At 51.0% G+C, this 24,606-nt stretch overlaps 1 protein-coding gene across 1 annotated transcript in view; it reads right to left on the reverse strand.

Moving 5' to 3' along the window:
* Window positions 1-24,606, reverse strand: part of BCR (BCR activator of RhoGEF and GTPase) — a 75,221-nt gene that overhangs the window by 21,738 nt on the left and 28,877 nt on the right. Inside the window, exons 2-11 of the mRNA XM_081339295.1 lie at window positions 16,607-16,791; window positions 14,168-14,272; window positions 13,625-13,810; window positions 12,285-12,392; window positions 11,414-11,474; window positions 11,002-11,054; window positions 9,080-9,220; window positions 2,389-2,510; window positions 1,624-1,792; window positions 934-1,053 (exon numbers count right to left, since the gene is read on the reverse strand). Coding sequence (XP_081195421.1) covers window positions 934-1,053; window positions 1,624-1,792; window positions 2,389-2,510; window positions 9,080-9,220; window positions 11,002-11,054; window positions 11,414-11,474; window positions 12,285-12,392; window positions 13,625-13,810; window positions 14,168-14,272; window positions 16,607-16,791 — 1,250 coding nt within the window. The remainder of the gene's footprint in view (window positions 1-933; window positions 1,054-1,623; window positions 1,793-2,388; window positions 2,511-9,079; window positions 9,221-11,001; window positions 11,055-11,413; window positions 11,475-12,284; window positions 12,393-13,624; window positions 13,811-14,167; window positions 14,273-16,606; window positions 16,792-24,606) is intronic.

Genomic DNA, 24,606 nt, shown 5'->3' on the forward strand with positions numbered 1-24,606 from the left:
GAGGAGTGGCTATAAGTCATTGTTTTCAGTGCCATTGGAATTTATGAATGGATGTTAAACAAATTGCTGTAAGTCAAGGACTATCTATATAAACTAGAAAGAAGTGCAAAAGAGAGCATTGTAAAGCAGGCGGATCTCTTGACCAGCAACCACAAGGACTCAGCTATCTGGGCAGTCAGACACACACCCCCCCCTCCCTCTGAGGGTGCCCAGGCTGAGCAGTCTGGTGCTGTGGCACCGAAGCCCAAGCTGAAACATGGCCCTGCTTCGGAGAGGTGAGTTGCAGGGGCATCTCCTCCTGGAGGTGGGACTTCAAGGCTGGAGACCTTCAGCCACTCTGGCTGGGCAGATTGGACATGGGATGGGTAGAGGCTGCCCAGAAGGGCTAAAACCGGGTGGGAACAACATGGGTGCCCATCTCTCCTGGGTGCTGAGAAGCTCTCGCCTGCTGGCATGATTCACAGGCTTGACTGCCGCAAGCACCTCTCCTACCCTGAGGGGGGCTGGCTGGAAGTTAGGGTTCCACATCTCCCCCCCCCAGTGCCCCTGACAAAGATGACTGGTGGACTGATACATTACAGGGAACTCCACGCCACAGACTGTTGAAATGTAAAGCCCTCCCGAGATGCCCAAGTCAGAAAAACAGCTTCCATGTCATGTTGAGGCCGCCTTTCCCGTGCCCGGATCTGAAGCAGGCCGAGGCAGAGAACGTCACCAACCCAGTTGCAGAACCAGGAGGCAGTGACGGCATTTCCAAAGAGAGCTCAGAGAGAAGCCACGTTCTTTGCCCCTGAACATGGAAAGGGGGCCACACACTTCCGCAAATAACTCTTTGCCTTGGAAATGGGCACCTGATGGGCTACCCAGGTCCAACTGGAGGGTTCTGGGAGAAGCCCAGGAATAGAGACCTTAGAAACCCAGAAGACCACTCACTTTGCCATTGCGATTGTGCACTCGGAAGGCCATATTAGGAGACATCAAGAGAAGCAGGGATTCCTGTTCAGACAACTTCTTCTTCAACCTCTCCAAGTTCTTGCTTCCCTTGTTAGCTTTCTGAGGAGGAAGCCCAGACAGAAATTATGTTCTCTTCTCCTCCGTTCACAACACGAGAGTTACGGGGAACTCAGCATTTCACTGACACATCTGAAGGGAGTCTGGCTCCACAAAACCCATTAGACCTTGTCAGGCTGAGTTCCCCTCCTTCATCTGGAAACAGCAGCAATCAGGTCTCTGATGTCCTAGTGCCAGGAGCAGGAGCGGCTCTTCCTTTTTCTGCCCCTATGGTCTTACCAATAAGCACAAAGAAGACTACAAGACTCTGTCACACTCCTGGGCACTAAAAGGTTGAGGCTGTGCTCAGCGTTCCTAGTTGAAGCACAGCCGAACGTATCCTAAGCCACACGGCCTTGGTGTGCAGGGCTCCAATGAGGCTAACTCTCCTCAGAAAGAAGCAACTGTGCAGCTGCCTGGTTAGCTTTAAGTGATTGGCTAACCAGCTCGCTCTAGGCGTTCGTAATGAAGAAGCCACAGTCCCTAAGCACATTAGTATTTCTTAATCTGGGATTGTCAGCCTGTCCAGGGGTAAAGAGTTGATGGTTTACCCCGCCAAATCCCTCCTTTTACCTTTTCACGCTGGATGTCACTCTTGAGTTGGGAGATCTTGATTTTCATGGCATCCAGCTCCTCGTCTGGCACAAGGGAGATGTTTGGCATCGTCTCTGAGTCATCCACCATCTGGAAGCTGAGATCCGAGAGGGGGATGTACCACTTACAGTCGTACTGTTGGCTTTTTCTGCAAAGGTGAGAAGGATGAAGGTGAGCGAGCCATCCCTGAACCAGGTGAGAGAAGGGGAAGCCGAGCGCAGGCATGGGCTGTGGGCAGCTGCTTGCAGGGAGATCTCTCTCTCGCACACATTTCGAACTGCTCCCCTTTCTCCTTCACTGCCTTGATATTCCCTGAGACTGGCTTTGGGGAACCCATCACTTAAACTCAACTCCCCCCAGCTGGAAAATAGATAAAAATGTGTTAGATTTGGCTACAAAGAAGATTTGGCTGCATGGACGGTTGCAGGGATTTTTTTTGGATGCCTCACAAAAGCAACACTTTCCAACGATGCAAACTTTCTTTGCAATGTCTGCCTCAAAAACATCACATAAACTTTAAGGCTGCATGCCTGGAAGTGTAGAACTTCTGGGGATTGCCAAGGACATAAGACTCTCAAGTGGAGGCCCCCCTCCTGGCTGAGAAAGAGGCCCTCGGCATAGTTCAGAAGTGCTGTTTCTGCCTCTGGGCATCCATCCCAAGGAGGTTCCCTGGGGCCTCCTTCCGCTGCCCCACCAAGCCACGGCTCCTCTTTCCCCCCCATGGCTGCTCCAGGTGGGGCTCACCCTCCAATCTGCTTTTTAAGCTTGGCACAGAGGAACAGATCCGTGAAGAGAAAGACGTGACGCAGCTTCCGGGATCCCTCCACCAGCTCCACCATGAAGCTGTCCTTCACAAGTTGCCGGTGCTGTCAAGAAAAGGAGAGAGGCCAGTTAGCGACAAAGGAAGGGGCCACCCCCCTTTTTATCAGAAGGGGCACCCCACGGTAGCCTCTGCCAGTCTAGGGAACGAAAAGGGGTCAACAGAAAGCCATAATCAGACTATTGAGGAACTCAGCAAAGATAACAAGGCAATTCTTCGTTTTTGAACTCTTTAATCAGAGCAGATATTAAAGCAGGGAGTCTAGAAGGCAGGGAAGGGCAGCCAGGAGATGACCCAGTAGGCAAAGAGGGATTGTCCTTACTCCTGTCCACAGGAGGAAGAAGCCGTTGCCCTGAAGACGCTGGGTAACGGCAACCACCGGACTACCCCACCTGCCCCCAGAGCAGCCCAGAGGGACTCAAAAGTAGTTTGTGACAGACGAGGGTCACAGCCTGCTTGTCTAAAATGGAAAAAAAACCGTATCTTTCTCTTGAAGTGAGGGACAAAACAGCCCTACTAAGAATGTTGTAACCTGGATCGAGTTTGAAGTACTCAAGTACTCCAGTACTGATGGGAGCTCAAACCCAACTTGACTACTTTTTGTCCACCGGCCACTGTCCACCAGTGGGCAACTCTCCATGCTCAGTGCTGCTGCATAACATCCAATCCGTAAAAAAAACAAACCACGAGGGTCGTCCTATTCTTGGTTTTTAGGTTCTGTTGAAGCCAACTGGCCGCAACTCAACACAAAGAAATATTTCCCAAGTCAGTGATACTTAAAAACAATTATAGAGCTCGAGGATCTCGGCACCCTTGGAACTGCCTGGGTTATGCCTCAGGTTCTGGACAAAACTCTAGAAATACAGACATTTTATTCCAAGCTGAGGGAGGGCAAGGGAGGAAAGACACCACAGATTCCACCTTGGCATTCTTTGATTGCCCAAAGGGCAAACTAAATTCCCCTTTAGGCCAGGTGTGCCCGAATACTTCCTTGTGGCAGAAAGTCTAAAGTAAGCAGGACTGTCCTCAAGCCATTTATGGCACACCCAGGACGTTTTATTACTTTGGGGTCCCTCAGCAAAAGGACTCCTCTGCTGAACAAATCCCAGGGGATTCAATATTAAAATTGAAACGTTTACAGAAAAGTCTTTTTTTACCCCAATTACTTCCTGCATGCTATGGCCAAATTAAGACATGTTCAATATGGTTCACTTTTTCAGTTGCTAGAAGCAACCCAAACAAATTCAGAGAAGCCAGAAAGCCAGCACCAGGACCTAACTTCTCCAAGCAGATGGTAGGTCTGGGAATATAATCAGACAACTCATTATTCTGGGACATTTGCAGTCCAATCACTAGGTGAAAATCTCAAGGCAAAGATAAACCTAGCAAGAAGCACTAAATCATATAAAGTTAAAAATCAGGCATGACTGGTCCTGGTTGGCATTTAAATGGGGGACCCTTTGAAATGTCCAGAGCCATAGGCTAAATGTGGACACTGGAAAACATCCTGGGGCAAACCCCACTTCCATATCATCCCAAGAAAACTGCAAGGACGCATCCATGTATGTTGGGAGTCAAGCTGATGAAGACTTTACTTCATCTTTTATTTCCATAATATTTGAAGTAGAACCCATCCACCGTCCTGGGTTTCCAGGAGGAGGAGAATAGGTAACTTCTGATTATCTCTTCCCTTCCGCAAGAGACTTTTGTGCCGGAACCAACGCTGGTGGCCTTTCTAATCAAGAGAGTTGGAGGTGTGTGGATCTGACCTATCTATCTGTTCCCTTCAGGTGGTAGAGAGTGTTTGAAATTTCTTCTGGACATCTGAGAAGGAAAGGAAGGCAAGTAAAGTGAAAACCTAAGATGGCAACTCAAAGAGTTAGTAGCAACTTCTGCTTTTCCACTGTGGCCGCTCAGCTCAAGAGTCAGAAGCAACATCACCTGTTGGAGGAGCAAGATTCAGAACTGGCCTGGTCTTCTGAGACTACAAAAGGTATGAACTTCTAATGAAACTGGAAGACTTGCATCAGCTGCCATCCTGCTTTGCTCTAGAGGCTGGGATGATTCAAAGGAGGGGCCATTAAGCCAGTCCAAACTCTCTTCAGAGTCAGAACCCCAGGCTGGCCACTCTTCGTTCAGGATGACCTGGGGACGAGAGCCCCTCTCTCCCTGCTCTAGGTAGCTGACTGCAATATCCAACTCTTTGCGCCATGAGGGCTTTTCTTGTTAAACAACAACTAAACAGCAGATGGAATCTGCTTCCCTGTGGCACAAACCCATCATTGCCGCACTATGAGGAATCACGTTCTCTGAGCTGAAGAGAGCAGCTTTTGGGGGTCTCAGTGGCAACGTCCCGTCATGCTTCCTTGGTCAGCTGGCCAGGAGGAAGTGCTGGTTTGGACAAGCCATCTGGCAAGCCATGAAGAGGAGGGAACTGCGCACCCTGCTTCCCTCTAAGTAGCCAGGGCCAAGAGAAGCGCAACCGAGGAGTGAACACAGCTGGTGAAGGCACACTGGGTGTCAAGATACACACAACTGGGTCTAGGCTAGTAGCAAGTGAAAGAAAGAGTGACTTTCCTGAAATCAGCTGCCCCAGGTGAATCTGGGGTATTTGGTAGAAAGGAGATACCTGGGCTTGGAATAACCTTAGATTTATGAAAAACAAAGTTTGTTCAAGTTCTATGGCCACCCATCTCAAAGAGGTGACTCTGGGCAGTGAACAATCATAAAATCAATCACAAACACAATAGAAAAATAAACAAATAGAGCAGCTGAGTAAAATTATAATCCACAGATGTTAATATAACCAGGAAACAGGGTCCTTAACCCACTTAGGGCCGTAGGCTCCAGCACAAAAGCGAGGTCCCCAGAGCCTTGTGGAAGGTCGGTGGGTTTGGGGCGATCCTAATCTCTGGAAGGACAGTGCTCCAGGGGGCAGATAAGGCAGGCCTCCTGGGCCCCACAGCGGACGCTCTTGGCTGACGAGACTTCAAGCATCTGCCAGATGGGTCGAAATCGATTGGACCAGATTCGACACTGGTTGGTGGCTTATACAGTGATTATTAAGTTTACTCTTTCAGCAAGTCAAAATTATTGCCAGCAAGAAGCTTTTAGGGTTAGAAGCAGGAGACAGCAGTGCTCTTGGAGCCGTGTGAAAAAGGAGACCCTCCAGGCAAGCTTTGGGGAAGTATCCCTGGTTAAATATTTGTTAATCTGCAAATTCCTCTTCAGGAAACACCTTCGAGGTTGCTCAAGACATTTCCGAGGCCACCAACACAGAAAAGTCCCCAAGCGCAGTCCAGGCACGACATTCGGAGCCTTCGTTGGTAACTGCACGCCAACCAAGTGCCTGGCAAGCAGAGCATCTCCTGTCCCCTCCCTGGAAAGCTCCAGGGCCAGGCCCGACTGCGAAAAAGGAGGACAGCCGGCAGAGCTGACTTTCTCCCCTAAATGGAGTTCAAGACGCCAAACTTCCAATTTTCCTGCCTGTAGCAAATGGGCATAGAAAGAGCTTTAAAAAGTACCAGCACTGCAGCTTTATTGTTCATGCTTGTCCAAAGGAAGCAAAGCTGGTTGAAAGAGAGGGGCAGAGAAATTCTGTCCGTGTTGCATCTGCTCTGCTCGCCAGCCCCCCCCAAGCCCCCTCCCCTCTCACCAGCGCTTGCTCTTGAGGTGAAAAGGCTTCAAATGCGTTAGCAGCAGTTGGGTCAGAAGACTTCCAAGACCTCCCCCACTCCAGAGCTGCCAAGAAATTGGTTGTCACCCTTTGGTGACAACGATTTGGCACCGAGAGCCTGGAGCAACCCAAGGCCACGTTCAAGGCCACCCGTCGCAATCTCAAGAGAGATACCGGCACCTGCACACAGGAACCCTTTGAACCACGGTTTCTCCACCCTGGCAGCTTGAAGAGGTGTGGATTTCCGTTCCCACAATTCTCCAGCCCTAAAGTCCACAACTCTTCAAGTTGCCAAGATGGAGAAGCCCTGCTCTGAACAGAGCTGACGTCTGGAGGGAAGTGAGGCTTGTGGCCAGACTTGCAGTCTGCTTATCCCCTGTGCTGACACAATGGTTCTTTTAAAACATGTCCGAGTGAAGAAGAGTTCTGGCTTTAGAAACAGAATCCTTGGCCAGGTTGTGCCCAAAAACACCTGTATGGATCTCAGCGCAAGAGCCATATTATAGTAGAAAAACAGCAGATAAATGCTGGACATGCTGGGACCTATTGGAAAATTATAAAGGGGAATTTAAAAATCAAACAAGAGAACAATTAATAGCAAAAGGATATACCATGGTCCTCATTTACAATTATCTGAAAGGTTTAAAATGGATGAAAAGATTTATGGCATGGAACAAAGTAAGTCAAAATTTGAAATGCAGTTGTGGATGAACATCTATTTGGAGAGGAAAACAGGTTAAAAGAATGTAAGATAATTATATGATAAGAATTTTGGTTGTAATGTACAGATGGATCAATGGGAAATTCTGTGGTTAAGAGTTGAAATTCACATTGTGTTGTGATCCCCAAAAGATTTTTTAATAAAATGATGTATTTTGGTACATGAGGGCAGAGAAATTATCTAGAATGTATAACAATGTTATGTGGGAAATATGTAGGATGTGAAGGAACATTTTATCATGCCTCGTAGATTTGCAAAAAGTTTAAAAATGGATCAAAATACCAATTCTGAAACAGGATTTTAAAGATCAATATTAAATTGAACCTGGAACTTGTAGGATTAATGGACAGTTAGAAAAAAAGCCATGGAAGATTATTTCAGGATCCCAGCAGTGAGATTACTGGGTGCACAGAGGTGGGAAGATTCAACAAGCACAACGGAGGGGAGTAGAGGGGAGATGGATCGCATGAAAATCTAATAAATACAAAATAAATAAAATTGCGATTTTGCTGAAAAGGATAAATTAACTTATTTGTATCAGAAAAAAAGTCATCATCTACGTTCATTGCTGACTGGAAGCCTCTCATTGGACCTTTCCCATAAAAACAAAGAAACAAAAAAAGGACGTTGGGGATTGTGGTTTTGGCAATTAGACAGGACAGAACAGGCCTTTTCAACCTTTTCACCCATTCTGCCACTTTTAGGATATGGCAATATCCGAGTACCACCAGTCGCCTAGCAAGGTGTCAAAAACTTGATGACCCCCCAAAAAAGGAACAAAGTGGTAAAGTGCAGGCAATCCTCGACTTACAACAGTTCACTTAGTGACTGTTCAAAGTTACAACGGCATAAGTGGCTTATGATGATTTTTCACACTTATGACCGTTTCAGCATCCCCAGGGTCATGTGATTTACATTCGGATGCCTGGCAACTGATTCATATTTATGACGGTCACAGTGTCCCAGGGTCATGTGATCCCCTTTTGCAACCTTCTGACAAGCAAAGTCAATGGTGAAACCAGATTCACTTAACAACCTTTTATATCGGGGGGGGGGGTCAAACCCAGTTTCATTGAAGGCCACATTAGCATTGCGGTTACCGGGGTGGAGGTCCTTCCTTCCTTTTTCCCTCCCTCCCTCCCTCCCTGCCTTCCTCCTTCTCATTCCCATTTCCTTCCCTCCTTCCTTCGTTCTTTCCTTCCTTTGCTGATCCTGGCACGTCCATTGGGAAGCCAGATTCACTTAACAACCGTATTCCCAACTTAACTGTGATGATTCACTTAACAACCATGGCAAGAAAGGTTGTAAAATGGAGCAAAATTAACTTAACAAAAGTCTTACTTAGCAACAGAAATCTTGGGCTCCGTTGTGGTCGCAAGCTGAAGACTACCTGACCTTTATGCTTTTTTTTTCCTTTTGCTTCCCCCCCCCACCCCTTTTTACCGGTTTGTGTTAGCTTTTATCTTCTTGCTCATAATAAAATATAATTTTAATAAAAAATATATAAACAAAAAGCCCACAACAGAATCCTTGGGGCTTGCTCTGCTTTAGTTAGGTTCCGCTGACTCTCCCGGCTCCGTTCACCCCTTTCAGTCCCTTCGTCAGGGCTTCCCCTCCTGGTGGGAAGTTGCCTCCCTGACTTCAGACGTGTTGCACCCGTGGCCGGGAGATGCTCCTCCAGGGCTTCTGGGCCAGAGCGCCCGGCCAGGAGGTGGCCCACTGCAGGCCACCTGGTTCGGCTGTCAACCTTTCCTCAAGCCCCGAGACCCGGCAGGTGAGTCGAGAAGCAGGCGGGGGTTACTGGCTGCCCTTCAGGGTGAACCCCCCCTGTTCCTCTCTCTCGCCTGCATCGCACCATCCCCCCGCCTTACAAAGGGGAAACGGGCCACTGAGCCACATCTGGATCTCTGCCTTTCAGTGAGTGCAGCGTTTGAGTCAGGCTGGCTCACATCCCCCCCACAGGATGCCCCCTCCTCAAGGACTGCCTGGTGGTGCTGGACTGAGGGCCCCCCTGTCCTTCATTGGCAAGAAAAGCGAGGCGGTCAGCAGGCGGTCTGGAAGAGCCACGTGTCTGTCTCGGCGCTCCCGGCGCAGCTCCTCCCCAACCAGAGCTCTTGCAGGGGGCAAAGAGTCGCCCCTTAGGGGAAGTGCTGCTAGCCAGGCAAAAGGCAGCCCACCCCATTGGGAAGCGGGCGCCAGGCGCCGGCTGGACACTCACCTCCCCCTTCTGGACAGTCATGGATTGCCTCCTGGGCGTGATCTCCTCATTGATGCTGGACAGGAAGTTCTGGGAGATGCGCAGGGCGTCCTGCAGGAGCAGGTAGTCGGGGTGGCTTGGCGGGGTGTGCTTCAGCAAGTCCTGCTTGTCAAGAGGGAGGGGAAAGAAAGGCCTTCAGGGCACAGCACTGGCCCTCCGGTGGCCTCACTTCTGAAGGATTTCCTGTCTATCTTAAAGCTTAGACCATCAGATCCAAGCTCCTCCTCCTCCAGGCAGGAACCCAGCCTCCCAGACAGATGGCTGCCAGGCTCTGCTTGAGCCCACCCACGGCCTCCCTCTCATGGGTCACTGATTCCACAGCCTCCTTCCCTTCGGAGGCGTTTCTCCTATGGTGGTGGTGAACCTATGGCACATGTGCCACAGGTGGCACGCAGAGCCCTCTCTGTGGGCACACGCGCCGTCACCCCAGCCCTAGGCCTTCAGCTGGGTTTTATAAAACCTTTTTGCTTTAGGCCTTTGCTGCCGTGTGCAAAAAAAAAAGGTTCAGTCAAACAATGAATTTCAACTTCTCACAGAAAAAAAAAAGATCTTGCAAAGTTGGAATTGATTGATTGAACTTTTTAGTCTCACCCAGTCTACTGTTACCACCGCAGCCACACCCACCCAATGGGCCACGTCCACCCAATAGGCCACACCCACCCGGCACCCGACAATACATAAGTGGGTTTTGAGTTGCAGTTTGGGCACTCAATCTCCAAAATGTTCACCACCACTGTCCCATGCTGCTGAAGTTTGCTCTCCCTAACAGTTGCATCTATACCTCCAGGAGCCCAGAGCTAGAATTATGTTGACGTCTTGCTTCATCTCAGCTCAGAGATGAGGAAAAAAACTCCACAAGTGATAAAGCCCGGGGATTCTCCATGAGTGGGCTTCTGGCAAAGCTGTGGGTGGTTCTGCATGGAGCAGTAGCTGCACGGGCATCTTATGCTCCAGGTACTTTAAGGAAGCCCCTTTTCCTGTTAGCAGCATTGCTTTTACAAGTCCTCCAGTGATCACCCAACTTCTTCTCCTGGGGCATCTTGCCTGCCCCCCACTCTCCTACCCCAACCAGACTAAACAGGAATCATTTGAATGTGATCCGGTGTACTGTGGGAAGCCAACCTCTATCTGACTCTGCTGCATGAAGCAGCCATCCGGTTCAGCCATAAGATGCTGCACGGAGCACGTCAGGTGAAGTGAATGTTGTGATTCAGGGTCAGCCTGTGGGTTCGGCAGTTGGGTCGGACGACTCAGAGGAGGAGGGGGGTGTTGGAGACCTTGCTGAGGGGGTTGAAGATCTTGCTGATGAGAGCCCTCAGCCAGGCCCCTCCCACTTGGTCACCACGGAGACCCAGCTGTGTGAGCCTGACAGCGTGGATGAAGATTACCCACAGCTGGCCCTGTTCAAGGACGCCCGACGCAGGAGGCAGTCAAGTAGGAGTAAACAGAGGAAGGCAATGGGGCTCCTCGAAAGGAGGCAGAGAGAAGCCACGCCCTGAACTCTATATAAGGGGAATGTGTGGGAGGGCTGGTTTGCTGAAGGCAACCGCTTGGATAGTTCCTGTTTCTTAAAGCTCCTGTTTCTTGGTTCATGTCTTGTTTGTTTTTGTAGCTATAAATTTGGCAGGTGTAATTCCAGCCTCTTGCCTTCTTGAAAAAGGGGTTGTCCCTGCCTGTCCCGGCCGGTAGCAGGCTGGTACAGAACAGGGAACACCTGTGCTTTGCTAACCTGCATTTTGCAGCTGGTGGAAAAGACACCATGTCTGGCAACTCTTTCTATTCTTTGTGCTATTTCTTGCTTGTGCACTGACTTCTCTGAAACAAAGCAGCCCCTCCAATTTCCAGCAGAAAAGCCAACAACATTAATATTCATGGCAACTTACGTGGAGCACAAGTGTACTGCGTGTGACCCGATCCACCGGCTTGTACAGGAGAGCTATGGGGAAATGAAGGAAAATTAGAAGCTGTAGGGCAACACAATTCTCTGGGGAGCAAAATAATCCAACAGGTTCGTGGGAAAACCCCTTCTCTGACAATATGTCCGCTGCAATCCTTTGCAACTCATCTCTGCTACTCCCTCCACACTAGCCAAGCCCTTTCCATCCCGCGCACAATGGATTGCTAAAGGATGCCGAGTCCCCTTTTGCTGTTGAACTCAAGGACTTCACTCCCAAAACTAGCACTTTGGCTGTTCAGAAAAGAAAAGCTAACCAAGGCAGTCAGGGGTGTGTGTGGGGGGTTGCTATTGTCCAGAAAACCCAAATCTCAAACCCACCGGGGCACCCCACCACTTACTTTCCAAGGAGTTTTTTGTTGTCTGGTCTCTTGCATCCTTGGAGCCTCTGGCTCTGAGGTTCTACAAAAGATGAGCAAGACTCCGGTTATGTTTTTTCGGCCTGCATCGTGGACTTGCCAGCTGCTCCTCATCTGGTGACAGATGCTGCCTGGTTTGCCCACGATCTTCCAGCACAGAAAGCACCAGCTCAGAGGTTACCCTCTCGTCATACTGGTTGCCACCCCCTCTACGCAGGTTCTCCCCTCCCTTTGAGAGAAAGGCATTTACTGGGGCTTTGAAGAGGCACTCAGACAAACCGGCTGGAATTTCAGCAGCCCAGGGAGACCTCGATGCTCCCTGAAGGCCAATGGAAGAGGGAGCAGTGCTGGACCTCAATTTGTCCCCCCCCCAAGTCTCCTCCAAGCCCAACTGAGATATTCCTGGTGGAGACGGTCCTCTGCTCCCTCACCTTGCGGGTAATGTGGGGGAAGGATTTTGCTCGGAGGGGGAGTATTTCTCTGATAAAAGCCACACTGGAAGAGTTCTTGAAACCACGTGTAAGAATATTTGCTAAGGAAGAAAGTGACTCCACCAGGTGGCAAAACCTGAGTTGGGATGAGTCAAATTCCAGGCCAGGTTTCTCAGGTTCCAAGAGCAGCCCCCCAATTAGTTGACTTTTGTGGAGGGTCCCTGGGGTGCTGTATGCCAGGAGAAGCCCCCCCGCACCAGGCCTTCTGGCCATCCTCACGGCTGAGAGACCTGCAGAACCTGCAACACCAGCCCCATTACGGGTTTAACCCAGGTGAAGTGGGGGCAGAAGAGTCCCACCAGAGCCCTATGAGGACACCCGCCCCACCGCCGGCAGCCATCATGCAGCACGGCCTCGCTCACCTCCGAGATCTCTGCAAACTGCGCGTTGGCTTGGCAACACTTCTCGGCCGTCTCCATGGCAACCTCGTAGTTATCCACGAAGGCCCGGTACACGCCCAGCTGGCTGGCCTGGGGGGGGGGGGGCAAATGTGGAATGAGACCCAGCCAGGTGTGGAAAGGCAGGGGAGGCAGAGATGGCCGCTGGCAGCCCCCGCCCCGCCCCCCGCATCTCGGGAGGCTGGCTGGAGCTCTGGGGAAGCAGAGGACCATCTGGATGAGCCTCTGCCTGCCCCTGGCAGGCGCCCGCCAAGCCGAGAACTGAGGCAGGAGGGGGAGAGAGGCCCAGACCGGCTCCCTCACCTTTGGCCGCCGGGGGGAAGACGCCCCTCTTTCTTGGCTCCCCCTGCGCTCTCTGGGGAAGAGGCAGCCGCCCCCTGCTCTTCCTCCAGGAAAAAGCGACAGCCCTGCAAGGCTGGCTGAGGAATACTTTACACCCGAGGAGGGAGGTGGCCCATGTGACATCACTGGGCAGCATCCCTACGAGTGGATGGCCTCGGAATAGGAGATTTATGGCCCATAAGGCACTTCCGACACCATAAAATGTGCCCCCCCTTCACAATCACGTGACTCAATTTCGGGCCCCTGGCGACTGGCCGGCATTCATGACCAGCTGTAGCGTCTCACAGTCACCCTGGTGATTTGCACCCCTTTCTACCAGTTTGAGCAAAAAACAACCATTTGGAAGAAGGGGTTCACTTAATGACTGCACCGTTCACTTAATTGCTCTGCACTTCACTTAATGACCACTGTAAAAAATATCAGAAAACTAGGTACAGTCAGATGGGTGCCTCAATTTACAACCAAGACTTACAATTGTGGTCTTAAGTCAAGGACTATCAGTTCCTGCCAACCTAGCAGTTTGAAAGCAAATCAAACGGACGGAGGTACACGGGGGGTGCCACTCTGGCGGGAAGGTGACCGCGCTCCGTGACGCCACCCTGCCCACGTGACTGGCGGAAATGTCCCTGGGCAGCGCCTTGAAACGGAGGGGAGCAGCGCCCTCTAGAGCTGGCAATGAAGAGTGGAGTAAAACGCACAGGGACTCCTCTATGTTTTTGTTGTTGTTGTTGTTGTTATTACTATTATTGCCACCACCAGTACAGGCTCCCTCCAGCCAAGGGGGGGCAGCCCACAGCCTGGCCAGCCTTCCTTCCCCCCCCCCTCTGGTTTCCAGCACTGTTCCCCCCCCCCCGTCCTCCCACTGCGCATACCCAGCGACATGCTGGTAAAGGAGAACTGGAGCCTCAAGCTGGCTCAGAGCCGGGCAACCCTGCCCCCCCCAGGCCCAACGTCCTGCTCACCAGTTTCTGGAAGAGGTCGCCCACCCGCTGCTGGTGGCTCCACTGGTGGACCCGAGGGGAAAGCCCATCGTAGAAGTCCTTGTGGATCTCGTAGAGCTCGGGCACTTTGAAGAAGATGGTCTCAATCTGCTGGCTGGTCAGCACTGGCTGGGAGGTGGTGGCAGCCGCCTTCAAAGGCTTCATGGGCTAAAAGATGCGAGACACAGAGCCGGCTGCCTTCTTTGCCCAACGGGCACCTTCCTGGGCATCCCCCCTTGGGGAAACCCGCAGTCTTTGGGGACAGCCCACTCGGCCCACCCCACAGCACCGTCGCCAGCCAGGGCTTCGGCCATGAGGAAATGAGCAGAAGCAGAAAAAGCCAGTCCCTCGCTCGGCTCCCGCACTGCCGAACGGAGCCCAGGCGGGGGGGGGGATTTCTCAGTGGCTGCCCAGGTTGTTCCCCTCGGGGAGGGAGAGACTTGGTCGTCCCTGCCCAGGCCCATCTTCAGCTTAGCTGGAGGATAAACTCCACCCCCCCACACACACACACACTGATGCCCTTACCAGCAGGAGAGCCTCAAGGTGACCCAAGTAGGTTTCCTCACTAGCCAGGATGCCGGACAAGACCCACTTCCTCATCTCCAGACCCTTTTCCAGGTCTTGCTCGCTCTGGAGAAAGGAAGAGGGGGGGAGACAATAATGGGAGGCCAGGCCTTCGTGCAGAAGCTGGAGATTTGGGGGAGGGGTGGAAATGCCCGGGGCCAAAGAGAATGAAGCCAGGAGGGGGGGGCTGCTCTCCCCAGGAGAATGAAGTGAAGCACAGACAGGGACACTGAGGCACACGTTCACTCTGCAACATGCTTCGCGCAACCAGCTGAACTCCCAGGGCAGCGGAGTGGCTGGATGGGCTCTGGGCTTGCAGGAGCCAATAAAAGACGGGCCAGTTCCAGGACCCCTCCCCACTCTCCTGGGAACCTTCCACACAGCGTCCCTCCCTGCTGACTCTCTGGAGCCATGCCCACCACCTGCCGTAATGGCTGCCACACCAAGATGGGGGCAGGGCTCAGGAGAGACCAGGGAAAGCCATCCCCTCCCTCCCACCTGCCGTACTATCTGGCCCTCCTTGAACGCAGCCCCATGAGAGACCCCTCCCCAGCAGACAAGGTTCGCTTCCCACTGGCTCTGCGGGAGCAAGCAGGCTCCTCCCCAGGGCTCTTGAGTGCCATTCGCCCTGGACCTGCAGGCATGGGGCCAGCAGAAGTGCCCAGCCAGCCCCAAGGGGGGGCACTTTCCTCCCTCAGAAGGTGCTGCCAAGGAGCTTTTGGGGGGGTGAAGGAGGAGAGGAGTAGAGCCAGCTTATTTATAGCCCGCCAATGACATCCTTGCCAGCTCAGCTCAGGAAGGGCCTGCCTATTCCAGCAAAGCCATTGAACAGCAGAGAATAAGGAGAATTGGGGGGAGGTTAGTCAGATAGGTAGGAAGGCAGCCAGCTGCGGGGGGGGGGGGATATCTTGGCGCAAAAGGAAAAGGCTGGCAAAAGCTCTCACTGAGAGTCCCTCCCTCAGCCTGCAAGATTTCAACTTCAAAGCCACCACAGGGTCCTACTAAGCCCTCTCCACACACCCATTTTGGGGCCTGATCACACACACACACACACACACACACACACAGTCTCTGCAAAGCAAAATCTCCCCATCCCTTCCCCCTTCCTCCTCTTCCCCCCCCCCCAGGGCACACGGCCGGGCAGAATAAAAGGAGGGAGGAGCCAAGGAAACACAGAGGGGCAGGACTGCCAGCTTGCAGTGCCCAGAGTGCCCCTTCTCTCAGGGAATGTGGCATGCCGCAGCTCGGAAAGGACTGCCTCAGGTGCCACCAAGCCTGGGGGGTCTCCTTCCTCGGCTTTTCCTCAACCCTGCATGCACAGAAAGCGGGGAGGGCCCTGCCCGTCTTTGGGCTCGGGGCAAGCCCAGTGGCCCTGCGCCAGGCTGGCAAAAGCACAAGGGGCAGGAGCCAAAGCTTGCGAGCCCCAGGGCCAGGCCAACTCTTCATCTCAAAAGTTAGTGTCGTGATTTATCCTGAGCCCCACCGACATGAAGAGGCAAGGCCCGGGCAGCACAATGGGGGGAAGGGGATCCACATCCACAAAATGGGGGCTCCTGTGGGGCACAGTCCACGAGCAAAGGGTGTCCTGAACTCTGCCAGGCTCCACCATCCTTCCTCTGGGGGCACCGACGCTCTTCGGGTACGAGGAGGACTGTGGCTGCCCCTTGGCTGGGAAGGGCAAACCCTGTTCAGCCAGAACAACAGAAAGACGCGTGTGTCTGTCTCTCTCTGTGTGTGTTTATTTGTGTGTGTGTGTGTGTGTGTGTGTGGTGTGTATTTGTGTGTGTGTGTTTTCCTGCCTTGAAGGAAGAGCTTTGAATCCAAGCCTTGCGCAAAGACTCACATACCAACAAACCCACACACACACACAAGACCCAAAGAACTGGGCAAAGCAAACAGAGAAACATATAGAAACGCTGAGGAGATGCAAGAAATGAACCCAGCTTCACTCAGCAAGGGGAATTCTATCTCCTGCCAAACGGAATCAGGAGCTCTTTCTTTTCCTCCTGTGTCTCCTCTACAAAAATACAGTCTGGGCCAGTTTTTATTTTATGTGAAGCCAACCGGACACTCTGAGTGGTCAACAAATCCTGACTAAACCAACACCGCAGTAGATTCCCAACCACCTGTGTTGCTTCTACACCTTTGGGTAAAGTTGCCCCATCCTTTCTTCAGAGTAGATGTTCTGCACAATGACGTCCATACTTACTGGCTGGAGGTGCTGCGCCCGGGCGTCCAGTCTGAATGCAGTTCTGGGTCCTGCTATCAACCCAGGCATGCCAAAGGCCTCCTTTGACGCCAAGGGGCAGATGCTACAGAACCCACAGAGCTGCAAGTGCACCCCCAAAGCCAACTTTCCAGCTCCCCGCTTTGCCCCAGGGCGATGCAGCAGCAACTCACTGATTTTGTAGACTCCAGGGACCCCGATGAGAAGCCATCTCGACTGCCTCGGCTCTTGGAGCTGAGATGGGGTGAAGAGGAGGGGGAGTCATCGATGAAGGGCATCATGTCATGGTGGTGCCTCTGCTCTTCCGCTCTGTCCACATCGTAGGCGTAGCCTGGGGAGGGGCCACCGAAGGAAAGATCTGTAAAAGGAAGGGAAGGGAGAATGGGAAAGAAGAACTGGCCTGGGGGCCAACAGCATCCTTGGGCTCTTCCGCCTGATCTGCTCTGTGGATTCCCGATCTTTCCAGCTCCTGTTTTTCTGCAGAGGGGTCTCCAGGAGACCTTGTTAACCTGGCACCCTTGGACAAAGGCCTCGACCTTTCCAACAAAAGCATAATTGAGACCAATTCAATTTCAGAGCAGACAGAAAAATTTTTGTGACCAGGAGATGACTTGCAAAGCTATACATTATGGTCTAAAATCCACTGGAATAACACATACTGGACTCCTCCCAGCACAAACCTGTGGAGAAAATGGAAATCTGCATTTTATGGGTTAATCTGCAACTGCAGTTGTGATGTGTGACTTGTGACCCCTTTGCAGAGAACAGAAAACCCTGAAGAAGCCCACCAGGCCAGCTCCTTCTGCTTCACGGGAGACGGCCAGTTCTTCTCCTGCCTGGAGCATCCACCAAGCTGCTATTCACACCATGTGGACATTCATGATGGAAAAACAGATTGGGGGATCAGAACCCAGGGACCACCACAAACCTGAAAAGGAGACAAAAGCCCAAGGAGAATGTCCAAAATGGCAAGTTTGGGATTTATTGCCGAACGGCCTTCAGCAAATCTGCTGCTCCAGGGCGAGATGAAGGCTGCTTTGTCTGTTCCCAGAGGGGCTCTCCCACAATATAACCCATCTGAACAAGAGGTGGAGGAAGCAAAATGGGCTGGGCAGGGCTTCCAGGTACCAACTCTGCCCCCGGGTCAGTACTAACAGCACCAGTGTAGGAGAATGTGTCTATCAGAGCCGCCTGGTCTACCCAAACAGGATGGAGCACACTGCTTCTGCTTTCACCTTTCGGCCCCAATCTAGGAGCCTTGGCAGGCAGTCACTTCTGTGACCAACTAGTTCTGTGTTAAATTTTGTCAGTAAATTTAAAATTTAACAGCAGTGTAGGAATCACTCCCCCAGCAGCTCTCCGAGAGAGGCCAGGTCAGGGAACAGGTCCACCCATCTGACTGGAGCTGCGTCTGCAGGAACAGAACGCTGAAAGCTGGAATGCCATTTCCTTTCCCCTCCTCCCCTCCGGTATTTTGGTGAATTGGGGGAAAACAAGAATCCATCCGAGTTTCTTTCTCTGTTTCCTTACACTACCTCTGTTCCCTCCAAATGTTTTAAAACCAGCAAATATAAAACAGAAGTAATGCTAAAACTCTTTTTCTTTGTCTGTAACCTTCAAAGGAGCAAATCGGTGCATCATCGGGCAACAATTTTGAATCAAATTACCTCAAATGGGCTAACTTAAGAATGCATCCAAAATCTGGGACCCAGAACTCCCGGGGGATTGAAATTTCAAGGTTCTTCAGGCCAAGTCTATTGGCAAATTGGCAGCCACTGTGCCGCCACAGTCTAACACCCCTTGCCAGCTTCCCAAGGGGAAAGTCCACGGAGAAACCAGCAGGAAGTTAGAACATGTTGGAAGGGACCTTGGAGGTCTTCTAGTCCAACCCTTTGTTAAAGTAGGAGGCTCTGTATGATTTCAGGACCAGAACATGACTATCCTCAACATACACCATTCCAGCATGACCACAACTAGGACATCAACCAAAGCTTTCCTCGCCTGTCTTCTAGATCCTAGAACGAGGAGAACCTCTTGACATACAGTTAAGGCCACCGTGCTCGTGGCTCCTAAGAAATTTCACGAATGGCTCTCCACTGAAGAGTACCAAATCCTGCTGCTCCTCCACGGAGTTGAATCTGTCTCTTCCCTGAAGACCAGGTTTCTGCCCGCCCCTTTGGGATTCGTGAGACTTGCCATCCTTGGTGGTTCTGGTTGTGGCTGACAGGGACTGAACCCAAAACATCTGGAGCGCCCAGCTACCAACTCTGCTGCTGATGTTGAACACAGATAAACCCAAGATCCATGCTCTCATTTTATTAACATCAAACTTTAGTGAATGTGGTTCTTGTCAAACTAGAGCACTGGTTCATGAATTGTTTCACCAAATTACCGTTTTCTATCTCAAACAAGGTCACTGTTCCCACAAAAAAGCTGACTCCATTGTTTCACAGAAGCATCTCATGGGTGGCAGCTCAACCTGGACCCTGGACTCAGAAACAGCAATTACAAATTGTTCCAACAGCCCCAGGATGTACCCAAACTACCCCCTTGGGGATAATAACTCCCAATTTAAGAAGTACCAAACTCAAGGAAGAGCGAGAGAGATGCCAAAGCTAAGCAACAAACTGTGTAGAAGCAGCAGCATTCTCTACTCCCGACTCCCAGCCCCACAGACAAGGAGTAGAGGGGGTGGGTGGGTTTTGCCGTTAGTAATGAGGAAGATATTCGATTCAACCTCAGATTCTGAGCATTCAAAAGGTTTGCCAGCATTTCAAACTACTGCATTTAGACACCTGTGGCTGACTTCCTATATACCACCTTTTTATCACTATGGTTGTTTCAGAAGAGTCTGCCTATCTGGAGAAGGCAATCCTGCACACGGCAAGAGCAGATTCCCCTCCCTCCACTCAGGTAATTAACACAGCCCACCAGACCAGCTTTGTGGCTGGCCAGGCTCTTGGGCATCTGCCACCCAGCAAAAATGAGGGTTTCCAATCAGCTGAGCGGCCCCTTTCAGGAGCTGCTTTTGGCTTCTTGGACCAGAACCTCCCTGGAAGGAAGCCCAGCCTGTTCCCCCAGCCAAAGTCACTTTCACACGAGCAACTGTTCCACAAGCTTTTTCCTGTCCCTGCTGCGTTCTCAGCAGCAGGCTCGGCTCAGAGACGATGCTGTCAGAGCAGCAGGCAGCAAATTCTGGTGCCGTTCAGCAAATCTGCCTCACAGTGCAGAGACCGGCAGGAGCGGCTCTGATACACACACACACACACACACACACACACACACACACACACCCCGTGCAACCAACAGGCATCTTTAGTAGGCAACTCCCGCCGGTGGAATCTGGGAGAAGCATTTTCAGGAGAGGTGGCAGCAGGGTGAGGAGCCACCGATCTCCTATGGATCTTAAGCTCAAAAAAAATCCCACGTAGGATTGGTGGGAGGATGCCCATTCATGCTAAAAATCTCTTTTTTGCCTAAAAATGGTGGAACGTTCCTCTACTGATGTAATCCAATTCTCACCCCTATCCCCAAACTTTGTGGTCTTCTCCTCGAGGCCTGATGGCGAGGCTGCCGAGGGCCTTGTCAGGTACTGCCAAGGATCTGCAAAGGGTGGGCCAGGGGGATGGGCGCTGCTGCTTCCTGAGGTCTGTGGCTGGCCAGGTCTTCCGTTCTGCCTGTTCTACAGCAGGATCCAAACTGTGTCCAACTCCTCCCTGCCCCAAGATGAAAGAGTTTAGCAGAGTAGAGCCTTAAAGGGCACAGAGGAAAGGGTGGCAATTGATATTCATCGTAGCTACCAGCAAAATATAAAATGATGTAGAAACCTATGGAGTTGATTAACTTAGCATCCAGCTTCTTAAGCAGTTGGGTGGCATGGAGGAATCTGAAAGAAAGCTACATGGGATTTCCAAAAAATGGAAGGGGGAGGGGGTGGGGGTCCTTTCCCATTGATGGCAGCCAGCAGGCTGTTCTGAGGAAGTCTTGGAAAGATCTACTTGTTTCTTGAGAAATTGCACAACACAACAGGTGTGACCAGATGCTGCTTAAATTTCCTGGAGAAAGTCTGAGTCATCAGGCATGGAAGCCAGTGGGCAGGCATTTGTTAGCCAGGGCACGAGGACTATGCCAGAATCAACCAACAGTAAAAAAAAAGTCCAGGCTGGTTCTCTTGCTTATAGTTTACATGGCAATGGGGAGATTGTTCCTGGGTAGAACCAGCCTTTCGGTTTCACTATCAAACTTAGAGTTGTAGGGGACAATCTAAAAGATTAAAAGAAATAGAAATTTAAAGATGATTTAAAATAGAGAGCTTAAAAATGGACAACTTTATCAGAAAGAGAGAGCTGGGCATGCTTGGTGTTGGAATACAGTCTCCGGAGTGGAGGATGAAATGACTACAACCAGTAGCATTGAGGCTGTTAACAGGGGGCAAGTCAGAAATAAATCCGAGATAAGGCATCCCAAGGTCTTCATGAGGAATCTGGAAAGGTTTGCTACACAGCAGGAAGCAAAAGCCTTTACATCTGCTCAGACAGCAAATCCTGGAACACAAACCATAATTTTTTACCCTCAAGAATATCCTACTAGCTGGTTCTCCTGGCTACAAAGTTCTGCCTCATGGAAGGGAGAACACCACCTTCTCCTGCGGCATAGCTCATTGTCCCCGCCCCCAAAGGGGCAAGGGGGCCACCCTGGAGATCAGCTATCCAAGTCTGCATAGATGAAGGCTATCACTGCTACGTGAGGAGTTGCTTCATGTTAACTTATTCCAAGCCAGATGTGTAAGATTGGTCCAGGACATCAACAGCTTCTATCTACTCTATCCTGAGGTTCTACAGTCTGGATAGACACGGTGATCTGAAGGGAGTGGAACAGGACGGGAAGGTCCCTGAGGCACCAGAATTACCGGACCTGAGTTCGGAGGTTTATTGCAGAGCCAGTCTATGAAGAAATATGGGAAGGATATTCTCAATGCTTAGCATTACAGGCCTGAACTCCCCTTAATTCTGGATGCGCCTCTTTGAGCTGAGGGGCCAATAAGCAGCAAGTGCTTAGTGCATCTGTTGCAAAATGCCCCTTTCCCACAGGTGTAGCACTAAACTCCCACAATATAAGCACAGACTGTGTGTGTGTGTGTGTGTGTGTGTGTGTGTGTGTGTGTGTGAGAGAGAGAGAGAGAGAGAGAGAGAGAGAGAGAGAGAGAGAGAGAGAGAGAGAGAGAGAGAGAACCAGACACTTTGCCAGCAGTGATTCAAAGAGGCAGCTCCGTGACTGTTTACTGTTAAAACAAAAATCCAGCAACCACCACGTGTAAAAGGCCTTATTTATAGTCAAAGCAAAGGTCAATTCTCTACCTCTTTCTCCTGCTGGATAAACAATGGACCAAATCCTCAGCTTTTGAGAGAAGGGAGTGGTAAACACTTGTGCCTGGTTATTGTAACAAACTGCTGGCCTCAGGCCATTTTTCCTGACCTAGTAAATATCTCACCCTCCCACCAGCCCTGCTCAGCCCGCTCCATCCAACATTCCCAAAATCATCCATCAGATGATAAGCAGACCCTATTCTTGTTACCCCCTGCCCCAGCCGTTCTTTTGCCCTGTGCATGAGCCTGCATTGCACACACACACCCCGCTGCTTCTATGAAACCTCCCCACTTTTTTCAAATAATACCCGGACGGTCAAAAACGTTTTCTTTCCTTAAAGCCTCCAACTCCATTGCATGCAGGACCAAGCTTGCACCTCGGTGCTGGGAGCTTGGTCTAGGCTGTTCATGGGTGCTTTTGGGAAAACAAACCTTGGTCAAAGGCTATGCCTCAACCCATGTCCCACCTTAGGCAGGTCAGTCAGTCTGGCCTTGGAAGAGCTGAGTGAATGAACCTTTTATTGTCTAAGTACAACCATGTATACATAGATTTCCTTGGGAGTCAGGAGAAAGTCTCCTCCTTCAGGCAAGGCAGCTCCATGGGAATGGCTCAGCTGAGCAGGCAATCCAAATGCATCACGTTTCCAGCCAGACACCTGTGATCTAACGCAATCCCATCTGTCCACCACCCCAGATGCATTTCAAGCTTTCCACGAAGCCCCTCCTCCCGCTCGCTCCTCCCTTCGGCACTGAAGGGCAGAGGGGCCAATCCCCAAAGGACCCCTCGGCACCAGGGCTTGGACGGCATTCACAAGCTGCAGCCAGCAAGCGCAGCCAAGGCTCTGCAGGATGGGGGAGGGGAGGGTGGGTGAGCTGGTCAGCAGAGAGAATTAAAAGCAGGAGAGAGAATTTATACCCGGCAGATCAGGGGTCTCCAAACTTGGCAACTTTTAAGATTTGTGGACTTCAACTCCCAGAATTCCTCAGCCAGCAAAGCTGGGAGTTGTTCCACAAGTCTTCAAGTGACCAAGTCTGGAGACCCTGCCGTAGATGCCACTGGCTTTCTCCTGCTCCCAACCCCAACCCCAACCCCAACCCCAACCCTAGCCCTGCTGCTGCTGCTGCTTTTCTGGGAGCTGGCAAGCCACGGGGGAGGCTCCCCCCTCAGGCAGGCTGGCCCAGGGCGCATGCATAGGAGTGGGGATGGGTGTTTGTGGGTGGGTGGTGTTCACTGCAATGAAATGAAATGTCAAGCAGGAAATTGCAAAAGCCTTTCAAGTGTTCACACCTACTTTTCCAGGCAGGAAGACTGCACAAAACACCACACTGAAAGGGCAAAAACCTCGGCTCCGGTTTGTTTACAAAGAAACCCAGGCTGAACTAGCAGAATCCAACAGAAATAGCTGCTCCTTTTCTTAGCTGCCTTCCAAGAGAGAGAATCCTGAAACCAAGGAGGTGGCTTGGGGGCACATTCATTACACAAACCGCCCCCCCCCCAAAGAAAGATCCTTACACCCACCCAGGGCTGGGCTCAGTTGCTCCTCTCAACCCACAGAGCAAAGCAGAGCAAGATTTATCTATGTGCAGCAGCCTGGAAGTTGCCCTTCAAGAGAAGGGAAGGCAATTTTATTCCGTTTGCTTTCTAATGAAAGCCTAGGTAATTCAGTTATAAGGAACAAATATACAAACTGAGGTGTAGGATTGGGTTTCCAAATTTTATCCCACAAGTTCTCTACTCAATTTTTTTAAAGGATTAAAAAATAAAAGCTAGCATTTTAGGGGGGAAAATCTACAAAAATGTCTTAGGGTAATTGCCTGCAAATACATATATATTACTTAAGAACCATAATATTATTAGGAAAAGCATATATGAATTTCCATGTACATTTGTTGCAGAATCATTGAAATGCAAAATGAAAAAAAATTAGTTTGATTGGAAAAATTAAAGTTGACACATTCATCCACCCATCTGTTTTGCAACCCTAAGTGATTCAGGATCAGATTAATATTAACACTTTTAATCAAGCTCAGAAACTAACCAATGTAGCTGATATAAATTGCTTTAATACACCCACATATTAACACTCCAGTTGCTCTTGGAAACATCATTAAAACAGCACAAAGCAGAATGCATGACAGGAAACCCGAAGCAACACAGCAGGAACCAAATCTGTTCTTCCTGGCAAGAGGTGCAAAGGGCAAACCAGTTGCTGTCAAAACCCCTCCCACACATGCACACACACCCCCACATGAACTGACACATCGAGGCAGCCTCTCCGCCCTTGGGAGTCTCCACGGGCCTTCGTGGCCAGCTCAGGAACAGGCAGCCAGCCCAGCGTCCCTGACCAGGACTGGCCGCCTCAGGGATTTCAAGGCGAGGGACTTAGTGCGTCGCTGCTTGAGTCCGAGGGATGGCAGAACCCAAGGAAGAGCTTGCTGCTGGACCAATTTTAAGGCAGCAACGTGGCCAAGTCCCCCCCCACCCCTCTCCACCACACAGTTCTGGCTATCAGAGGCTACCTGGAATGAACAGGTACTTCTTTAGAGCAAACAATGCAGGTGTTAGATGAAATCACTCGCACCTATGCAAAAGCAGTGCAATCCCTCCATTTAGCTCTCCCTCCAAGGGCCACAACAAGACCAGGAGCCTTAAGTCCTCCTTGCCACTTCAGAGGGCAGGTAGACAGCCTAGAACCCCCCCTCCCCAGCCAGAGGCGTCCACCGTGGGGGTTGCTGAAGGGATCCAGTGAATGGAGTCGAAACAAGCCCAGCAGTCGTCCTGCCGCTGACAATATTAGGAGCTCTTT

This window comes from Vipera berus, assembly GCF_964194415.1.
Source record: "Vipera berus genome assembly, chromosome: 14".
Classification (NCBI taxonomy): Eukaryota; Metazoa; Chordata; class Lepidosauria; order Squamata; family Viperidae; genus Vipera; species Vipera berus.